The following is a 21,684-nucleotide window of genomic DNA, read 5'->3' on the forward strand; positions in this document are numbered from 1 at the left end:
TAAGGTCTTTGGATATATTAGGACTGGTCTGACAGAGCAGATGTAATGTTGTAAGGAAATATTATATTAGGCTTAATATGTAGTGTCCATAAACTGCACACAGCATGTATCAGTAGCCTATGTTCCCATTCTGGAATTTGGACATGAGAACAACATGTGACATGAGAAGACTCGTATGTGAGACATTTCCACTGATGTGTTTACAGCATGACTGTTTGTCCAATATATGAGTTTAATGGAAAAACAAAAAAAGTGTAATTTTGCCTAATGTTATGCACAGTCTAAAGAAGCCTGTTTGGTACTGGTCAACTACATGCAATAACTTTCCTGCTCAAGTGTGTCATGTCTTCTCAGCAAAAGCTGTTTAGATCACTTACTGTCAAGACATAGTGTATTCTTTCAGCCGGTCCGCCAGAGACGACTAGAGCAATGGTCTGACAGGAAATGTGGGTGTTGTTTTCCCCACCACCCTATCTCCTTCTATTCCGACACCACCACCATCACCACCACCACCATAACCCTAAATATAGAGCTGTTAGCTGAGAAGCCGAAGTAAAGGTTTGTCTGAGTGTGTTATGTGTGCCACATATAAATGGACTGAAAGCTGCAGGGGGAAGGAGAGAGAGAGAGAGAGAAACTGTGATCCTTTTTGCTCCCTCTGTTCTTAATCTCAGTCTATGCAAAGACCCTTTAAGGAGTATAGGAGTATTTGGACTCGTATTTTTTTTTAATTTATTTTATTTATTGTGCGTGTTACCAGTGAATTATCAACATGAGTGAGGAGAAAGCAGAGGTAAAAACTTTACCTACATTTGAAGCTGGCCCATTGGCCGGGGCTTCACCTGGAAACACCTACGCCCCCATCCTGAGCCGTAACGAGGCCGTGAGGGATGCCCAGCGCCTCAAGACCTTCCAGGAGCTCAGGGACAAGTACGTACGCAAGAAGGTGCTGTTTGAAGACCCGCTGTTCCCTGCCAACAACAGCTCTCTCTTCAAGACTCGCAGGGCTCCCCTTGATATTAAATGGAAGCGACCACGGGTAGGTCATCCTGGCTTCCCCAAGGGGGATGCTATATAAGTAACCTGTTTATCGGGATAGATATATCTTTGAATTTAGCCGCAGATAATCAGGCAATCACTAGAATCTTGAAGCAATTGTAAATAGAGACCACAAGTCAATATTGTTCTAAAAATTTGCGGTTAACAAGATGTTTGGAAGACCCGACACACTGCATCTCGACACTAAAAGCACAAGAGCTTCTTGCGCAAAGGAAGCCTGATGAAAGCATGTCTGTGGGCCTACTTTAGATGTGCCACAATCTCAAAACTCAAACTCCATTGAATCCAGTTTTATGGCACAGTGACTGAGTGAAAGCAGGCCCTGTGTAGGCTATGTGTGTCAGAGTAAATTGCATAATAGTGTCACTCTGCTGCCAGATGTATTGCTATGGCAGCATGCCTTGTTAAGCCAGTACTTAAAGAAATATGTGTGAGAGGCATTACTGTTCATTTGTGCTGGGATGAGATACCAACAACACATCATTACCCACCAATGACATAAATATTTGTGTGTCAATGGATCAGCAGACCACACAGGCTGAGTAAGGAGGGGGACTCCCCAAGCGACAATGTTGGGCTTTCCTAACAAACTGGCATCAATATCATCTTCTCTCAGCTACTGTATATGGCCTACACCAATGCCTTATACATTTTGCTTCATTAATATGCATTACAGAGGTTTTGTGTACAGTGCACAATGCACATTGTAAGTATCTAGAGGTAGTAGGCTATATAGTATTAGTTCTGATCTGTAGAATTTCAACATTTTTGGATCAGGTCGGGTTTTTCAGTAATAACAGTAACTTGAATTCTATAATGAACAAGAGTCTCCTAAGTGACAGACAGCATCAAAGCACTTACAAAACTACAAACTAGCCCTATGTAGCAACGGCTAACACAAGCCAGCCACAAATAGGGTGCATCTCATTTCTCTATTTGTCCATCCTCCATTCCTCTCCTGTCCTAACCCCTCCTTCTAATTTGTGAAGGAAACGAGGAGGGAATGTAAGACAGGTGGAGGAATCAAGGAGAGACAGATATGAGAAATGAGATGCCCTGCTCACTCATGCGTCACTTTTAAGAGATGTCATGATGATGCAGTAAAGCACCACCTACTGTAAGGCCATTATGACACACCATTGCAGAGAATGAACTTACCAAAGCCTAATAATATGAACATGGGGTATTCCCACTTATTGACCCTGATAATGAGAAGATGTTTGATTCATGACAACTCCAGCATATAAAGAGTTTTTCTTGGTCTATCTACTCCTTAATTGTCGCTAATAAATAGCTACAAACTTGTTCAGCTGCCGTTTTCCATAATGTATTTCTAATCAAGTCTGGTTTGTTTGTCTGACTTTCTCACGGTAACAATGGGAGGCGGGGCTTAGCGACAGGTCAATTCTGACTGAAAACATTTTTGCATAGGACGCTCTCTCCTCGTTCTCATCTCCTCTAGTTGCAATTAGACAAATAAGGCATCCTCAATGACGTTGAGCTTTGAGCAATTTCCGGGAGATGAGCTAGAGGGCTGAGGACAGATGGGATAGGCAGTATGCAAAGAGATGTTTGAGATCCACCCAACATCTGTGGAATGTTTCAGGACTCTAATAATTACAGCACAGTATTCACAGTCTGTGATACTGTTTGTTTATTAAATTACTCTGGCATTAATTAACAGTAGCAACTTGACATTACAGAGAGTCAATATTTATACTTGGAGGTTGAGCCCATGGCTGCATTCACCATTGCTATGACCTTATTACAACCAATGTTAATAACTTAATAATTATGAAATATTCAATAACAATATTCTCACAACCACAACCTACAGGTACAAGTTGATGGTATCAAATCATACAAAACAATACAGAACAACAAATAGTGCCTTGATCACCCTTAAAGGCAATTGTTTCTGGTTTTATGTAATGACTATCATTTACAGAGATACAGGGCCTGCATGACTGCACACGTCTAAATCACATGCAGCCCAACACATATGATAGGCTTCTGCATCTCAGGTTTTATAGTGTGGGATTAGAATGCCTCAGACATTTGCTACCTTCGTCAGGAATGAATAGGGATAATTTACCTGTAACTTAAACTGTGCCTTGCATATCACTCAAGCATTTGCAGAATGATGAAATGTATATTGTGTGTGTATAATGTATGCATAATGTATACTGTGCCTATGAATACCTATAGGGAATTATCCTGAAGTGATCCAAATCCTACCTTCTGTCACTATAGCCTACTCAAAAGGGTTGTCCGTGTTGAACTTGTGTTCAAGAATTTGATCAATGAAGAGTCATGCTCACGAGTGTCAGGAGCGAAGTTCAAGTTGGCATTTCATAAACCTATTTCAGTTATGTTTTACGGGTAGTGACAAATTAAGCTTGGCTGTAGAGATAGCCTGGTCAAGCCAAGGCATCACCTCATTCAAGACAGCGTTTTGATGACCATTAGCATACTGTCACACAACACAAGTTATAATACGATTAAGCTTATCCTGACTTGAAACCAGACCCTGTGGCATGGAGATCTTCTAGTCTTAACACAGGTCAACAGCCTTGGGTCTTGTGTGAGTTATGAGGAATTTATTTGGCAACATTTGTCAAAATGGTGCCTACAGCTGTGTGTTTTTCCCCCATGAAACAGGAGATCTGCGAAAATCCCCAGTTCATCATTGGCGGAGCTGACCGTACAGACATTTGCCAAGGAGACCTTGGTAAGATGCAGGCCTGGCTTTGGCAACAGTCATCCAAACATAACGAGGACTTCCGTATTTCCCCCTACACTCCTGATTTTGACAACCCCTTGAAACTGAAAGGCTCAAGTAGATGTGGGAGTATTGAAACGAAGGGGAGGATTAACCTGAAACTGGCAACCTGACCAGTGTTTGAGTGAGGCTGACAGCTGGGTCCCTGGCAGAAGGGAGAGTGGGAAGGCTGCGTGGGTCTGGGGTTGGACACTGGACGTGATTGACAGGTGCAGATGACGAGGGCATAAACTGAATCAGTGCTTTCAAGCTGTGCACCAGGGCTCTCTTTGCCACCTGCTAAGTGCAAGGCTGTATGGGTGTTTATTTTATTTACTTATTCATTTGGATGGCACTTAAAAACGTATCCAAAGCGACTTACATAATGTCAATTATTACAAAGGCCAGTCTCCCCAGAGCAACACAGGGTTACGTGCCTTGCTCAAGGTCACAATGGAAACAGGAAGGAATTCATCTTGGGATGTAAGGAAGAACCCTTTAGAACCCTCTCAGTGTTCTCTTGTAGACTTTTCCTGTCTATATGCTTAGAACCAATGGCCAATGTTCTTCACTGCTAGCCTACTGATGACAACATTAAAACTAGATCACCTTTGTGCAGGGACACTAACACAGTCCTTAGAGTCAAAAGATAGTTTGCTTTGCTCTGAAAAAGCAGCTGCAGCTGTAACTATGCATAGCCTACTGTACATAAAGCAGAACCAAAATGGACCCTCTGTATGCTATAGTCTCTCAGGTAAGATATCCATTCCAGCAAGACAGCAGAATGTCATATGTGCCTATCATGTGATTCCTAGAACCCACTAGCCATCACCATCTGTAAAGCGTGGTTATTTAGGGGGTCTAAGTGTGTTCACACTAGATTGGTTTCACAGCTATAGGGCCATGTTGTTAGCCTGGCTCCTGGCTATTGGCCGTCCATCTATACGTACCTCCGCTCAATTTCATTTCGCTTCAGTATTGGTTGCAATGTACAGTATATCATTTTGGCATGCGTTACATATTTCTTCATAACCATTATGTTAGATTGAATGTCCTGTGAACTAATAACTGGATGAAACTTGTGACTGCTAGCCATCTTTCCCATTGAAATCAATGATATGATGCTAGATGGCTTGCCACTAAAAAGGTCGTTAGTGACTGGTTAAAGGAACTCCCATGATTGTAAACTTCAAGCAGTGTCCACCCAGGAAGAAGACGCTAGGCCAGGCTCTTTCCACAAAGAGAAGCGTAATCAGGAGCCTGGTTTACCAGGCTACCATGTTATAGCAAGATATAGGGCCCTTTTCTATCTCCTGGCCTCTGAAGTTTTGTTGTGAGTTGAATAGCAATCATTAAGTAATATTTTTCTGAAATATTACATAAGGAGTCTTCTTGTCTCTGGATGTGGAACTATCTCTTTCCATCGATACATTCAACAGAATATGTGTGATCTAGCACTGTCCATTCGCTAGCCAACATGCTGTGTCCTTCTGCAGGTGACTGCTGGCTTCTTGCAGCCATTGCCTGCCTGACACTGAATGAGAAACTGCTGTACAGGGTCATCCCACCAGATCAGAGCTTCACAGAGAACTATGCTGGAATCTTCCACTTCCAGGTACAGTGAGTGGGCCCACCTGAAATGATCATTTATCTGTCACAGCGGACAAAGCCTGATCAGCTATCTGCAAATAATTAGCTTTGGCCAGATATATTGGAGTTTGGACGCATGGGTTAGTTGTATGTTGTTCTGTAACTGTGACTCACTACTCATTAAGATTTATAACACACTGACTGAAACAACAGTTTTGGCGGTATGGAGAATGGGTGGACGTTGTGGTGGACGATCGAATTCCAACAAGTAACAATAAACTGATCTTCACGAGTTCTGGGAAGAAGAACGAATTCTGGAGTGCTCTCCTGGAGAAGGCGTATGCCAAGTGAGTGAGTCTTGTGAATGCACCAATCATCACCAGCACTGTATCACATGTCACATCACATTTTCATGACATGATTGGCCTCTCAAATCTGTGGAAAGGTCAGAGATCAGAGACTTTCTTCAAGGAAGGAGCAGGCAGGCAAATGAAAAGATCTTTGCAAAGATTTGACTCTGCTGTTGCTTCATTTCCATTCATTTTAATTATATGAGTACATTTTATTCATAGAATGCCTTTCAAGACATCCAATGTTACTTCACAAATTAAACAAAAAAAGCTATTTAAATTGTTTTGCATCTTCGAGCCCTTTTTTTAAATTACCAGATTGCCCCTTTAAACTCTTGACATTCGGTTCTCTGCATGTGCTACCGCTCAATGGTGTTTTTTGCCCCCAACGGCACCTTCCAGGCACCACAGCCTAAAAGGCACTACCTTTACCCTATTACTAACCTTAACCCCCTCAACCCTCATCCTACCCCTAAACTGAGGGGAGTAAGTGCCTTGAAGGCAGCGCTGCCTGGAAGGCACCATTGAGGGCAAATAATACCAAAGACCATGTGCTCCCCCTCCTATGTCCCCAGGCTGCACGGCTCCTATGAGGCCCTGAGGGGAGGCAATACTCTGGAGGCCATGGAGGACTTTACTGGAGGCGTGACCGAGTACTTCCACGTTAGGGAGACACAGCAGGAGCTGTTCCAGATCATGAAGAAGGCCCTTGAGAGGGGCTCGCTCATGTGCTGTGGCATAGAGGTGAGTCTATCGTAGAGAAAAAAAAGGTCAGAGTTCAAAGGCCCTCTCTCAGGGCTTGTGATATTCTAATCTAAGATTGATAAGTAATCGGTTCTAATTTTATCTGATCAATTCATCATCAAATCAATCAACATCAAATCAAAAATATTTCTGAGAAAATAAACCCACACAACAGGATGGCGTGTCAGAGAGTCAAGGCTTGCCACCTGATTCAGGAACAGATGGAGTAAAGTCAGTGGCCCAGTAAGATTCATTTGAATAGGAAGTTTTCACAATCCATTACTGTTTTTCTCCCCCTCAGGACTTGGTCCCACAGAATCGTGCAGTCAGAACACCCAACGGTCTGGTGAAAGGACATGCCTACTCCATAACTGGTGTTGAACATGTGAGAAGATGACTACTGTATCTGTCTGATTATGTAGATGATCTAATATGGGAACTGTCTGTCATATACTTCTTCACTTTAAGTCATATACTCAAATTTCATGTCCATTTCAAGGTGTAGTACAAGTTGAGATCAACAAACTTAATGACCCTTTCTATGATAAACAATCTACCTTACGATTCTTGTAAATGGCAGGATAGTAAGGACGTCCAGATTCGTCTGATGCGGCTCAGAGACCCTTGGGGGGTGTCCCCACTCCCCACCTGCAAGTCTAACGACTGGTCATCCCTCGCCACTTCAGAGGAGGAGAAACAAAAGCTCCGGCCATTTGAGGAGCTGGGCGAGTTTTGGTAAGGGAGTAGGAATGGCGGTGGGATTCTTGTGATCAAGGCTCCCTGGTGGTCTACTGGTTAGGATTCGGCGCTCTCACCGCTGTGGCCCAGGGTCGATTCGATTCGAGTCAGGGAAAGAATCTTTGGGGCAGCCGTGGCCTACTGCCCCTACTAGCCGTAGGGTTGGCAGTTCGATCCCTGACCAGTAGGGAAAATGTGGGCGAGGGGTGTGGTTGAGCACTGCTCTCCTTCGCCCACATCCACGGCTGAAGTGCCCTTGAGCGAGGCTCTTAACCCCTCACTGCTCCCCGAGCGCCGCTGTTGAGCAGGCAGCTCACTGCTCCGGGTTAGTGTTTGTTTCACTTCACTGTGTGCTGTGTGTGATTGGGATAAATGCAGAGACCGAATATTCCTCATGGGATCAAAAGAGTACATAAACTTATACTATACTATCAATTAGACAAAAGCATCTGATGGGAACTATAAGCATAAAGCATAAACATGACATTTAACATAGTCTCATAAACATTGAGACTAGTGTGAGGAAAGTTCATTCACACATATGTTTGACTTTCACACTTTGACTTTCCGCTCAGTGAATCAACTGAATTTCATAAAATCGTAGATCCGACCTGGAGTTTTTTTGCCTTCTTACTGTATGTAATGTGCTCCCAGGATGTCTTATGAGAACTTCTACAAGAACTTCACCCGGGTGGAGATCTGCAACCTGACCCCTGACACGCTGAAGAACGACCGCATGGCAAACTGGACAGTGGCCGTCAACGAGGGGCGCTGGGTGAAGGGCTGCTCCGCTGGAGGCTGCAGAAACTTCCCAGGTGAGGTCCAGAGATGATTTATTTTGATGTTATTTGCTTTTATCAGGTACAGCTTTGTATGTCTGTGTGCACACTGCACTTTATGGTCTGTCCTGTCTGTTACCTGTGTTGTCTATAAGTGTATGTCTTGTTGCACAATCAATTGCCCTTATGGGACAATAAAGATGGAAAGTTGAAGTTGAGATCATTCACAACACATTAACACAGGGGCTCTGAACCTGGAAGTGCTATCATTTCAGGCTTTTGGAACCGGTGAATTAGCCTGGTCTTAACATACTCTCGTGCAGAATGTGTGAGAGTATGGTAGGACCTAGCCTGGTTACCCTACCCTGGTGAAGGGAAATGAAAATTGAGCAGAAGCTTACATATGACCATGTCAGGCTATAGGTAGGACCAGGCTACCGGTGAATATAGCCATTTCTTCTTCTACCTCTTCCCACAGACACTTTCTGGACAAACCCTCAGTACCGCATTCGGCTAATGGAGGAGGACGATGGGGGGAAAGGATGTACGATGGTCATCGCTCTCATGCAGAAGGAGAGACGCAAGGAGCACCTCATGGGACCTGTTGTCCATGCCATTGGCTTCTTTGTCTATGAGGTGCTTCAGATCTCCTTCTGGACATAATATGCTATAAAACGCAATAATATAATATGGTACAATATAATGTAATACAATATATCCTTCTTGAATAAGTATGATCTTTGGAAATTAGTGATTGTTCACGTTAATATTGGATATTTTCCCAAAAAGGACAAAGACACTGACAATGCCTGCTTTCATTATTTCAGGTGCCAAAGAAGGTAGGCCCATTGAGGGAGGAGAACTTTGCCTTTGGTTGCTGCGTTCCCAAGTAGCTTGTGTGTCATGGGAAGTTGGCACAGAACAAAGTCACTCAGTTGAAGATTGACTTAAGATTTTGAATTGACAAGACATTTCATTGCGAAAACATGGCTTGTGTTGAACTACCAAGATGATACTGTATCTAGAGATGAGGGACAATAATGTCACAATCATCATCTGTCAGTTTTTTTTAATGTTGTTCACTGTCTGTGTTTTCCTCATAGCTACATGGCAGTAACACACCACTGTCTAAAGCATTCTTCCAGTCGACCAGCTCAGTGGCAAAAAGCAAGTCTTACGTCAACCTCAGGGAGGTCACTGAGCGTGTGCAGCTGAAGCCTGGCGAGTATGTCATTGTGCCCTCGACCTTTGACCCTAACCTGGAGTGTGAGTTCATTCTTAGACTCTTCACAGAGAAGAAGAGCACATCGGGGTAAGAGGACATGAGGGGTTGATTGCTATGATTTGGCTGTGTATTCAAGTAGCTCTGAAGTTGTGTGTTGCCATGGTGATGACTGACAGCTGGCCTGTGCTTTCCTGTTAGACCGAGCGAGGATCCAGTTAAAGCTGAACGGCCGGTGAGTGAACTTTGTCCTTCTGACTTTATTGGACCTTCGCTTTTTTAATCTAGTCTCATTTGAATTGAACACCTTGACCCCCTCATTTTCATCTGAATGAATAGTTCCATGCTGTGCTCAAAACGTGAACTGGCTCAGCAGTTCACTGGTATATTTTCCCATGCACAGTGTATTTGTTAGTGATGTTATGAAAAAGAAAACATTGATATTATGAAGTGTTTAACTAAGTGTTTTATTTTTTTATATCCACAGGCAACCCTGCCAAAAAGGAAGCTTAGGGTATGATCAGAGTGCTGTTGACTTCAATGATTATGTACAGTAAATGTTCAAGCTTAGAGCAAGATTGAATAATTAAAAAAAAATATATATAAATGTAATGTTGTTAAGCTTGTCAAAGATCCTACCTTTTTGTCATTTCTTAATCACAATTTTTGTTCTTTTCTTCATGCCAACCCATTAATTATTGCCCATTTGCATTTGTCTATATCATGACATCATCATCAAACATCAATCTGTCTATCCTATCATATCCATTCATTCATGTCATGTGTGCATAAACATACCTGTAGTAGGCTATACAGTACCTCTTCATCTTTGTGTAGCTTGGCCAACCTCCAGAGGAGACTGAGGAGGACAAGCATTTCAGGCAGCTCTTCCAGCAGATTGCCGGGACGGTGAGCTTATAATGAGGTTATAATGAGGGAAAACAATCAGATGTATTTAAATGTAATTAAAATGTCCAGTTTTAAGTTCAATTACTCATGGATGCTCACATAAGATGATGCTCTTTCTCTCTATTTGTTTTCTCTCTGTCTATCTCATCAATTCTTTCTCTTTTTGCTATTTCTCCATTTAGGACATGGAGATATGTGCCAATGACCTCAAAATTGTTTTGAATGGGGTTGTAGCGAAGTGTGAGTTCCTCTGTCACATCACTGAGCCTTCACGTCTTGAAATACTAACCTATTACTACACTGTACCATTTTTATGATTTGTCAAATTATTTTCTTGTATTCCGCGCCCACTGTCATTTAGACATTGACATGAAGGCAGCCATCTTCGGTTTGGAAAGCTGCAGGAGCATGATCGCTCTGATGGATGTATCCTTCACAGATGACAGAATGTTAAAGCCTGTTTTGTGCTGACAAGCTCACTACTTATCTTCATGTGCTCACTACATTGTAACAACAAGCTCAGTTGTATAAAACTTAAAATAGTTAATAAACTGTAATAGAGTTTAGTACAGTATAAATGGAATAAGCTTTACAACAGAAATGTAGTTATATCTTCCAGAATCTGTGTTTGTCAAAGATGTCTTCAGTAACCTTCAAATCAACATCATATTCTCAGCAAATGCCTAATGCAAGAGTATCATGTTTAGATAGTGTTTTTTCCTTGACTATCATCTCAGACAGATGGCAGTGGCAAAATCAACCTGCAAGAATTCAAACATCTGTGGAAAAAGATCAATCAGTGGCGGGTACTGATAATGTTCTTATGTGACCATATGTATACAGTATACCCAGTCATTTATGAGTCATCCCCCCAATCATCCCCTGTCTAAACAGCACCCATCTGTTTCAGTCTTGAAACTCGAATATAGGAAGATTAGGATTGTCTTGAACTTGATCTGCAAGCAGATAAAGAAATCATGCAGTGCTTGCTTTGCAGATGATCTTCACACGCTACGATGTAGATCAATCTGACACCATCAGAAGTTTTGAGATGAGGAACGCTGTGCAAGATGCAGGTCAGGCAGTGATTATTTATCATCATCATTATTATTATTTAACAAAAGCAAGAATGTGCAGTTCCTTGAAAACCTTAATCGAATTAGGCTGCATAATATATCATTAATCAATTTATACAGTATGTGGCATTCATGCATTCTGGAAAATGTTGAGACATTTATATTTATAAGATATATTATTTTTCTCTTTTGCTCCACATAGGCTTCCGTCTCAATAACCAGCTGCATAACATCATAACCATGCGTTATGCAGACAAGAACCTGGAACTGGACTTTGACAGTTACATCAGCTGCATGGTTCGGCTCGAAGGGATGTTCCGTAAGGAGACCTTCTGTACTCTTAGAACACTATGGGTTCTACAAAAATACCAGCTTGCTTCTTCTGTGCTGTCTGACTTGTTGTCAGTGCAGCAGAGTACTTCTTGGTTTATGAAGTATACTGCAAAATGCAATGTGTAGATTTGTACATATGTAAGTAATTATTTATCATGTTGTTATGAAGTTAAAGTAATTGTTGTTTTTTGATATGGTATCTCTAAACAGGAGCATTCCAAGCCTTTGACAAAGACGGAGACGGTACAATAAAGTTGAACGTTGTAGAGGTAAGATCGTCGTGTCTACCAGGGGGTATTCCAGAAAGGAGGTTTAACAAACACGGGAATAAACTCTAAACTCTAGGTTGTCTGAACCTGTTAGTTCTCGAGTAATTTCTACAAGATATCCAACTTTGGGCTGAAATTCTAATGTAATAGCAGCCCAAAATAACAAACTCGCTTTCCGTATTTCCAAATGCCAAAGAATGAAAAGTTGGTCAAGGCATGCACAGATCAACTGTGCTTTTGAATAGACATTTCTACCAGCATGCTTACTGTAAGGTGACATGAATGCAAATGCATATTTTTCCTTCCGTGATATAATGACTGACTTAAGATATATCCAGATATGAGCAGCAGTTATTTTGTTTTGGTGTGCCATCCCAATGCCACCCGTTACATTTTTCTGAAGGTGCCAGAGCACAATGTTACCATGACTTACATAGCCGGACAATTTTGGAACTGAAAACCCAGGTTTACTGCCTACTCTGGGTTAACATACCCAGTTAAGTCAGTAAACCAGCTTTCTGGAACACTGTACCTCCCTGGTCTGAGTGACAATGCCAGTTTATGCCTTTGTGTACATGCATCTTGAATTTCCCCTTGGGGATCAATAAAGTATCTATCTATCTATCTATCTACATGCACCCTTCTTCTCACTCACTGTGTTCTCTCTGTAGTGGCTGCAGCTGACCATGTATGCATAGATGTCTGAGTCTGTCGGGATGCACAAGACAGATCATCTCCTGGGTTCTCTGGGAATGGCCCAGAAAACCTTATTTCATGAAACCTCAAGACTGACCAAAGCAGGTCTTAAGTAAACTGGAGTGACAACTTGCCACTGATCGCTGTGCTGCTTTGTGGACTCTCCTGCCTTGTGAACTAAGCAGCGGTGGGATGTGAGAGTCTCAAGCTGGTTTGGAAAACCAGGCCAGTGGCCTTACAAACTACAATCTTACAAGTACAATTGACTTATTATTATCAACTAATTATTTTTTTTTTTTTTTAAACAAGTCAATAAATACTTATTTTTAACTGACTGAGTTGCCTTCATTCAGTTTATCAAAGAGCATAACAGAGAATGCATTATAATCATGGCAAAAATATTTGCAAATATTTTCATCAAATGAAAAAGGCTTTTTTTAATAAACGTATATCAAGGCAAAGCATTGCAACCTGTTCTCAGAAAGCCAACTGTCATAAACAATGGATGAATTATACACTGGTGATAAAACATAAAAAACACCAAGTATGGCACAATACACATTAAATTATGTACAAAAAAAAATTCTTGAACTTAACAAGGGTCATGTTCTACCCCATTTAATTCAGAACATAGTGCATACTTTTTTTTTAGAATATAAAATTTGCGCTTTCCAACAACGACGGAAAAATATTTTGTACATCTAACTTATTTTCCCTGACCCCAGATTCCCCCATAGCTTATTGTATGATTAATGTCAGTGCAGTGAAAAGGGCCTTGCCATGCGATTGTTCTTACAGTCTGGTGATGCCACACCACACTTCCCAGCAGAAGGGAGCTGCTATGTACACCTTTCCTGTGAGTGAGAGGTCAAGGGCGCCCTCTGTTGGTAAGGAGGGGTACATTCATCCAAGTGAACAACACTGGATGAAAATATTGAAATTATACTCAAAAGGGAAATGACCAAAAGAGAGTCATGCTGCTCTACTCCTTTTCAAGTTATCAAGTCTTGGATAGCATTATACAAAAGCAAAAAGGCCAAACAGGAAACAAACATGTGGCTGAGAAGCGAAGAACAAAACGCCCACTCTGACAAACATGCATCAGAGGGAGACTTCGAGGCCCTGACATGAAACGGGGCTGGCCGGCTCCTCCTTCACGGGTGCGGATGGCTGTGTAGCTTCATCCTGCCCCGCCGTGGACGCCGCAGACTGTGCAACTTCGTGAGGGACGTCGGGGGGAGGATCAGTAAGTGCATCGGCCTGCGAGGAACTCAGAGCAGGGGGGGATTGCTCTGGGCTGGGCTTGGTTTTCGCTTTCTCTCCATTGTCTGAGCTGCTCCCACCTGCGGGACCGCAAGCGGAAACAAGAAAACATTACAGGGCTGGTCGGTGACGAAGCTGTACACTACAGCGGGCAACCGGTCAGCTTCATGGTTGACTGGCAAACTAACGGTGCCACTAAATGGATTCTCAAGCTCCCGAAGCATACAGTACATGCATAAGATGTCAAAGTTGGAGAATACAAGAGGTCCTTGCCTCGCATGACCCTCAGGATCTCGATGCGTTTGGCCCTCAGTGCATTAATGTCAATCGCAGTCTGGCAAAAGAGCATAAGGGTTAAACAAAATCTGTACTCTCTTCTATTTCTTCATTATCATCATTACTATTGGATCATATGGATGTCACACACACACACACACACACACACACACACACACACACACACACACACACACACACACACACACACACACACACACACACACACACACACACACACACACACACACACACACACACACACACACACACACACACACACACACACACACACCTTGTTGCTGCACTAACAGCAAAGCAAACTCACCTGCTCTCTGACCACCAGGAGTTGTTGCACCTTCACATAGGCCTCCTGTAGGGCGCTACGCGCCTGGTTTAAATTGTCCTCCAGATTTAGCAGCGAGCTACTCAACTCCTCCTCCCTCAATGACACTGCCAGCAGCTCATCAACCTGCCCTGGGATTGGCCAGAGGAGTTGTAAAAGTCAGCGATTTCATTAGAGGTCACAGTTGAAGCATTATTATATCTAAAATGCAATCAAATCCGAACCACACACAAAGACAACAAAATGTTTTCTCGTACTCTCTTTTCTGGGTTTCACTCCCTCTGGTCCAATTTGGTCCTCTTTGTCATGGCATGTTGATTCAGCCGCCTGAATAAAATAAAATGCATGTTACACACACTACTGAATAAATCCAGTTTATACTCCATATTCATTTCCATTTTCATTATTTCCCAATTCACCAACAAAGCCAACTAATTAGGTCAGAGAGGGTTAAAGCAGGGCGAGAGGTGCAAACGTTCGAACATTTCCGCGTTCTGTTTTCGCAAAGGGGAGGGGGGCGTAATCCCCCTTTACGCAGACCTAGAAACATTCGAACTGAACTGTTTGCCGATCGATATCCCACTATGACGACTTTGCGACACGCCTCTTTAAGCAGACAGGAACTGTTCGAATTTTGCTTCCATAGAGATGCATTATGTTGCTCTATCTTGTCAGTAATGAGGGATCTTTGATTAGGTTATCGAGCAGGAATCGAGCTGGAAATGATACGGCAGTGAAGCAATGTACCTGCATATCCCTGTGACCCCAATCATCTTTCTCTATCTTCACAAAGACACCTGCAGGTCTGTGCAGCCCAGGGTCCCCGTCCACCTGCCCAGCTGAGGGCTCGTGGTCTTCTGGACAGGGTTCCTCGGGCACTGGATCCTCACAGAACGCTGGCGAGCCGCTGGCATCAAAGTCTATGGAGTCCCACTGGAAGTCCTCTCCCAAGGGCAGGTCCTGGACCTCCTCCAGGTGAAGGTCGTCTGGGAGCGGAACTACTGGACTCACCAGCTCGATGCCAAACCTGTGGAGGAACATTCAAGCCGCTTCTATAAATGCTGCTCTTCGTTTTGGATACAATGCTAAAGCAAGCTCTGTGTGGAAGATACTTATCTAAGTTGTCTTCTTCTACCATGATGACATTACATGATATGATAAACTTCTTAATTTAACAAAGATCTTCTTAAAAAGCAAAGGTTCACACAAGTCCCAATTGAAGCAGACACTCGATGATTGCAAAAGTAATTTAAGCAATTACACACTGTGGTAAAAAGTTGCCAAAAGCATCCTTGTGCTACTACTGTAAGACTGGCTCACAGAAGTGGAACACTTTAGCTTCAAAAACAAAACTGCTAGTATTACCACATCACCACAAATGAATTTCCCCCTTGGGGATTAATGACGTACAATCCAATCTAATATTAGTTCCATCTATGTAGACGTAAAACAAGTTCACTATCTACCTGATCTACTTGGTTGAAGAGAACCCTAGGGTTCACAGTGACTAGTGGCAAATGGGCAATTTCCTATTGTACGCTATGGTTCGACAGCAGAACGGTTGTAGTGGCAGCATTACGCTAGTGTCAAACAATTTGAGGATTGAACATAGTTCAACTCTGAAAGCGTAATGCAATGTATGTGTAACTTAAGAACGAGCTAGAACTTCTTTTGAAGTTCTATGGTCTGAGCATTGCATTATGCTTTACGCCCGTTACGCTTTATTATTTTCCAATGTGATCCCCAGTTAACCCTAGCATCAGTTTGTGTAGGGAATGGTTAGAACACACATTTACAGTCGGACTTTTACTTTTCTGAAGCTGTCCAGAGATGTCCACCTGCGTGACGAAGGTGCTCTCTCTCACCTGGGCATGCCTTTCTCCCTCAGCCTCCTCTTCCTGTGGTACTCCTGGTAGAGCTCCTTCCAGTTCACCTTCCTCTTGGCCACCGTGGAGTTGATGAGCTTCTGCAGCGTGGGCCTTAGGCCTGGCCCTGCCGCCGCGTCCTTCTCCGCCTCGCCCGCCTGCGAGCTGCTGACCGTCCTCACGCGCCGCGCCGCCGTCAGGTTGGGCTCGTGGTGAGCGCCGAGGCGGTTCAGGTCGCGTTTGAGCAGCTCGGGGAGACCCAGTCGGCTCTGGGAGGAAGAAGGCAGGTCAGCTGCACCGCTGCTGCTGCTGCTTTTAGGGGACTGTCTGGAGTCGGGGTTTGTGGTTTCTTCGTCCTCCACAACACCAGTCCTTTCCTCAGCATCATGTCCATCTCGATCATGGGCGGTCTTTAGCTTCTTTAGCACCCTGTTGTTCTCATCGTCATCTGTGGTTGAGGTGCTGGGGAGTGGCAGGCTGGCCAGACCCTCCTCATCCAAGGACTTCCTGATTCGCCGCAGAATGGTGGAGATGTGCTGCACGTGAGCTTTGACCAATCCCGGCGACCGAGGAAGGTCCTCTTGGTGATTGTGCTCGGTCGAGGAGCCAGGCGGTCCTTCGCTCTGATCCAGCGGCCTCTTTCTTGACTTATGTGAGGCATTTTGCTTGCCGCCAGCGGTTTCCGTGGAATGTGCACCGGTACGGCTGCTGACCTTGCCCTTGCCCTTGGACGGCCCTGCTTTAACCGCTGGCGGATGTGCAAAGATCAGGGCCCCCACCGGGGGAAGCAGATCGCTGGTGAAATCCAGACCAAAGTCGATCTCTGAGAAGAACTGGCTTGCAGACGGCCGGTTGCCACTCCCGCTGCTTTGGGCCGAACCCCCTTGCTCTTTGGATCCTGTGGCGTGGCTGCTGTGTGGCTCTGGTTCTGCTGGTTCTGAGCGCACGGAACCGGTCCTGCTGCTCCCGCCTCCATCTGCCTGTGAGCTGGAGACCTCCTGATGCAGAGCGGGCCCGTCCCACTCCCTGTTTGAGGAGCTCGAGGGGGAATCAGGTGACCGAGAATGCCCACGAGGTTCGCCGCCTAGGCTCCACCTCGAGCTGTTGTTGTTGTTCTCCTTGTTCTGTTGGTGATGTGGATGTGGATTCTGATGTGTAGTGTTGGACTGCGTGCCTTTACTGTTACAGGCCTTTCCCTGGTGCTTGGCTTTCCGAGCCTTAACCTTTTCTAGTTTTCTCTTGGCCCTGTTGAAAAATTGTAATAGCACAACAATGACGATGATTCATGAGTTCAGTCAAAGATAAAAAGCGACCATCTAGCCTTTGTGACAACAATGATGCTTCATGAGTTAAATCACACATAAAAGCAACCATCTAGCCTTTGTAACAAACTTATATAACAAGCCCTTGACAGGAAAGTGTAACTTCTTTCACTTGGCCTCACTTGTTCTCACTGTTCAGCCGGTCACGTTCCTTGCATAGGTTAATCAGGTCTGGAGCGATTGTGTACTTGTGTGGCACATTTGCACCACTGCGTCGTTGTTTTACCAGCTCAGCGATTTTCTGTTTGTGTTCTGGAGTTGCAACATGCTGCCGGTAGAGCGTCAGGCCCTTCCACACACATCCACATACAAGGCAATGGTGGGGGCGGCTCCTGGATTAATACAAATGAAAATTGATTCAAACAAATATACTTAAACAGAGGCAGAACTGTGGACGACAACAAATATGAACGGTTTCTCAAAGCTCTTTCTGCAGAGGTGATATGTTGTGCAGGTTCAAAACCAGTGAGGTGCGTTCAAATTCACAAACGTAGGCACAGTTTTCTGCTTGCCTTGAGTTTTCAACGAAGATTTGCGAACACTCGCAAACAGCTTCAGGAGGTAGTTCTCCGCAAACATGTTGAAAGTTGGACAGAGAGTTACCCTTGAGATAAAATGTTTACAGACAAATCTGTATGCTCGCCACATATTCCTCTATTCAAGGAATTTGAACGCACTAGTCATAGATGCAAAAGTCTGACTTAAATCAGCTGAATCAAACCAAACTTTCTGTATCTAGACTTTTACACCTCTATTCAAAACAGAGTGACACACATTTCCCATCACAGAAATCATAAAGATTTTCTTGGCTCGACTTGGTCCTTACTTGTTATATAATTGTTCCAAAACATGGTGATGGGTAATACCATTCATGTGTTCATCTATCTCCTGTGGGTGTCAGAAGAGAGGCGTTAATACATGACATGATAGTCAATATTCGATATTACATGCATGATGTGACAGAAGACGGAGAATGTATATACATTCCTGTAAGTCTAAACCTAGGATAGATAGTCACAGTATTGTATTTATAGCCTATAAGATATAGGCCTTTACTGTGTGTAGGTATGTTGTTAAGTTAAAAGTAGTTCTTACCTCTGCTTTGTAGCTGTGAGTGCAAACATAACATTTCGACAAGCCTTTCTTTTTCGGAGCCTTCGTCATCTTGATACAAGCTAGTTATGCATTAATAAAATATTTCACCGATGATAAGATGCTCAGTGACATCTTCCTGGCTCGGAGACCATTGCATTAGCATGACAACACATATCTGGATATATCCTTTTTTAAAAAATAAAAAAAAGGAAGAAGAAAAACTATAGTGCAATTCTCTCCAACTACAGATACAGTTCTCTGCGATTGCAAATAGCAAGATGCATTTTAGGAGGTCTTTAAGTCAGTCAGGCAGCTAACAATATTAGCATCTGCAAATGTTACTTACTTTGACTGCACTGCAACAGACAGCGTACGACTGACTGTAAATAACGAACCTCTTGAAAATAAAGATAACGCTCAATTATTCGTATTATATAAATAACAACCAAGGGAATATCATTATTTTCAGATGCAGTGTTTCAGAGCCAAAACTCGCGTCCATGGACGCCATGTTTTGCTGCAACGCGAGAAATCACACACGTGCTTGATGACCAACCCCACACACTCAAGGAGCCAATAGCATTTAAAAGGCGCCTTTACTTGCGCCACATCCTATCTGTATACCAACTATACCACACTCAGTCCTATCCAGCACCTTAACAGATTGTATATAGATCTACGGTTTGCTCACACCCTTCATTTAAATGTTTGGTGGTTGGTTCTGCTACCTTGCGGAAGTGAGGATTCGCATGATGTGTAGTGTAGTAGCGGCTTTGCAAACACTCAAACAAGTCATATAAGGTTAACTGTCTATTGATCTAGCTGAGATAATGTGTACGGGTTGTGTACAGAAAGAATATCCTGACAGGGTAAGTAGTAATGTCTATCACTGTTGCAGAGTGACTTAAATTAAGCCCTGCCTTCAACATAGCTAACATTAATTTGCTAGCTCACGCTACGAGCGTAAACATCTTTTAAGCATATTGAACGAAGTGTTTTGAATAGTTATTCATTGCTTGCTTTCTACCAATTCTCGCAGGGAAATACTTGTCTGGAGAATGGATCTTACCTCATGAATTATGTTGGCTGCGCTAATTGCCATCAGAGGGACTTCGTTTTGATAAGCAATAAGACCACGGTTGATGAGGACGGTGAGGAGATTGTCACATATCTGCGTGAGTACAGGAAATTATGGTTAATGTTATTATTCTAAAGCTTTGTACACACTGGTTCGAGTTATGTGTTTTTTTGGTTTTGTTTTGCAGATATGTGTAAAAATTGCGACCACGTCATAGCACGGCATGAATACACCTTCTCTGTAGTGGATGACTATCAGGTAGGCCTAATTATTTGTCTTTGAATATTAGGGAAAATATGACAGTGATGCGATTTTTTTGGTGACGTTTTCATTTCACTAATTAAAAATATACCTCTTTCTAGGAATACACGATGTTGTGTATGCTCTGTGGCAAAGCTGAGGACTCCATCAGTGTTCTTCCAGACGACCCTAGGCAGACGGCCCCCCTCTTCTAGGAGCCCTCTTGTGACTTCCTTGTCTAGCACCGAGTTATCATAGTTTTGGAAAATTCGCAAGGACGCCTCCTGTAACGCTTGGTATCATCAGCTCAGCTGTCGTCATATTGACTTCATAAGTATTTCTGCCCAAAACTCTGACCATTCCCAGGCAGTCATGCTTGTACCTCTGCACCCGTTTAGTTTCACTCCAATCTATGGAATGAGTGCAGAAAAGTATTACAACTTCATAGAAATCCGGTCCTTCCCTTGGACAGGTACAATGCACCGTCATTAGGCAACCAGTAATCCACACACTTGTAGGACTACAGACTCACACAAAGTGGTCCACTGCTGTAGGCAATCCTACATTTTCATATAATTTCTGCAGAAAAGTTCTTTAAGTGTTTATTATTAAAGCTATTAAACTCTCTGCCTGGATTATTTAGTTATTTTAAATCATATTTTTGAGCAATTTAACAAAATGCTACACAATAAAGATATGTATGTATGCTTTTATAAAATAACTTTTGTAAAGAAATAAAGACATTTGGTTCAGGGTGTTTTCATGTAAACTCAGTTGTTGGTCTCATTGATGGTTCCGTTCATGAGCAGTTTATTTTAAAAAATAAACAGATTGATTTGTACAGACAATATACAGTACGATGTTGTATAAATATGAATACAAAAGCAAATGACCACAGCCACTTATGTACAACCTTAGTCGTCGTGCACGCTTCTTTCCCTTTTCACATTTACATTCCAACAAATCAGATGTGTTTCTTTGCGTGATTTAAAAAAAGAAAAGAAAGAAATGCTGCCGGCAACTCAAGGAAAAATGTTGCACTACACTAACAGGTATATCTGATGATGCCACGAGGACTGGCAGTTTACATAGATTCTGTACAGTTAAGACTAGCGGTCTGTTGGACCAGGTGTCTTGTCCTTTTTAAGTACCTTGTAAGATACAGTAAGCATGAGTGGTTTGGTTACAGTGGAGCGAGTGTGTGACCTATTGACAAAATGTACAGTATTTATAACTTCATAGACCAAAAAACATCTTCTCACTTTTTCAATGACAATCAAAAAAGGTGAGAGTAGAGCTACACTTTAGTGTTCTTCTGAATGTCAGGATGAAATGCTAACAGACTATTAGCTTTCTAAAGCTTGTATGACTAAATCTGTTTATGGGACTTTTTTTTGTTTAAAAAAAAAAAAGACCAATATCATAAACTGCATTTTGCCAATAGTGTCACACCAGTGCACTGCTAAAACAATGCAGATTCAAATATGCATACATATGTTGGCTTTAACCTCTACTGTGGTGGAAGATAACTGATTGACTACATGTAGCTAGTGTTCTTAATAGGACAAGGAAATATGTTTTCAAAAATTGACAGAGTGGTATATCTCTTCTTTTATCCTCACATTTGTTTTAGTTTTTCTTTACCCGGAGTACAGTTCACTGTTAAGAGGCAG

At 42.8% G+C, this 21,684-nt stretch overlaps 3 protein-coding genes across 5 annotated transcripts; 2 read left to right on the forward strand and 1 right to left on the reverse strand.

The window, feature by feature from the left end:
• The first annotated feature begins 643 nt into the window (after positions 1-643).
• On the forward strand, positions 644-12,860 carry LOC134097419 (calpain-3-like). Its single transcript, XM_062550295.1, has 20 exons — positions 644-1,039; positions 3,721-3,790; positions 5,317-5,435; positions 5,624-5,757; positions 6,336-6,504; positions 6,806-6,889; positions 7,085-7,239; positions 7,897-8,057; positions 8,500-8,657; positions 9,125-9,333; positions 9,445-9,478; positions 9,731-9,757; positions 10,081-10,152; positions 10,335-10,392; positions 10,514-10,578; positions 10,890-10,958; positions 11,150-11,228; positions 11,431-11,547; positions 11,772-11,830; positions 12,502-12,860. The coding sequence occupies exons 1-20, from the start codon at positions 773-775 to the stop codon at positions 12,526-12,528; spliced, it is 2,133 nt and encodes a 710-aa protein (XP_062406279.1). The 5' UTR covers positions 644-772; the 3' UTR covers positions 12,529-12,860.
• Positions 12,861-12,935: 75 nt separating this feature from the next.
• On the reverse strand, positions 12,936-19,232 carry znf106b (zinc finger protein 106b). Of its 3 annotated transcripts, none has more exons than XM_062550202.1 (10): positions 19,040-19,232; positions 18,694-18,773; positions 18,425-18,486; positions 17,721-17,930; positions 16,277-17,521; positions 15,159-15,438; positions 14,669-14,738; positions 14,394-14,542; positions 14,063-14,123; positions 12,936-13,869 (listed from the first exon to the last, which is right to left on the reverse strand). In XM_062550202.1, the coding sequence occupies exons 2-10, from the start codon at positions 18,760-18,762 to the stop codon at positions 13,628-13,630; spliced, it is 2,388 nt and encodes a 795-aa protein (XP_062406186.1). In that variant the 5' UTR covers positions 18,763-18,773; positions 19,040-19,232; the 3' UTR covers positions 12,936-13,627. The 3 variants fall into 3 exon arrangements, with proteins under 3 accessions (XP_062406186.1, XP_062406185.1, XP_062406187.1); XM_062550201.1 differs by having other exon boundaries at positions 18,694-18,879; XM_062550203.1 differs by lacking the exon at positions 19,040-19,232 and adding an exon at positions 18,111-18,165 and having other exon boundaries at positions 18,694-18,772.
• Positions 19,233-19,402: 170 nt separating this feature from the next.
• On the forward strand, positions 19,403-20,780 carry churc1 (churchill domain containing 1). The gene is made up of 4 exons (XM_062551198.1): positions 19,403-19,562; positions 19,733-19,868; positions 19,959-20,029; positions 20,134-20,780. Exons 1-4 carry the CDS (start codon positions 19,524-19,526, stop codon positions 20,224-20,226), a joined length of 339 nt encoding a protein of 112 aa, XP_062407182.1. The 5' UTR covers positions 19,403-19,523; the 3' UTR covers positions 20,227-20,780.
• The last annotated feature ends 904 nt before the right edge of the window (positions 20,781-21,684 follow it).

The sequence above is a fragment of the Sardina pilchardus genome, chromosome 12 (assembly GCF_963854185.1).
Source record: "Sardina pilchardus chromosome 12, fSarPil1.1, whole genome shotgun sequence".
NCBI classification, from domain to species: Eukaryota; Metazoa; Chordata; class Actinopteri; order Clupeiformes; family Clupeidae; genus Sardina; species Sardina pilchardus.

Coding starts and splice junctions, on each gene's coding strand:
- LOC134097419 (XM_062550295.1), top strand. CDS start 773: ATGAGTGAGGAGAAAGCAGAGGTAAAAACTTTACCTACATTTGAAGCT. Junction 10,393..10,513: donor GAATGGGGTTGTAGCGAAGT/GTGAGTTCCTCT, acceptor ACTGTCATTTAG/ACATTGACATGAAGGCAGCC. Junction 11,548..11,771: donor TCGGCTCGAAGGGATGTTCC/GTAAGGAGACCT, acceptor ATCTCTAAACAG/GAGCATTCCAAGCCTTTGAC.
- znf106b (XM_062550202.1), bottom strand. CDS start 18,762: ATGACGAAGGCTCCGAAAAAGAAAGGCTTGTCGAAATGTTATGTTTGC. Junction 14,543..14,668: donor AGTGAAACCCAGAAAAGAGA/GTACGAGAAAAC, acceptor GGCCAATCCCAG/GGCAGGTTGATGAGCTGCTG. Junction 13,870..14,062: donor GATCCTGAGGGTCATGCGAG/GCAAGGACCTCT, acceptor GCGGTCCCGCAG/GTGGGAGCAGCTCAGACAAT.
- churc1 (XM_062551198.1), top strand. CDS start 19,524: ATGTGTACGGGTTGTGTACAGAAAGAATATCCTGACAGG. Junction 19,563..19,732: donor AGAAAGAATATCCTGACAGG/GTAAGTAGTAAT, acceptor CAATTCTCGCAG/GGAAATACTTGTCTGGAGAA. Junction 20,030..20,133: donor CTGTAGTGGATGACTATCAG/GTAGGCCTAATT, acceptor ACCTCTTTCTAG/GAATACACGATGTTGTGTAT.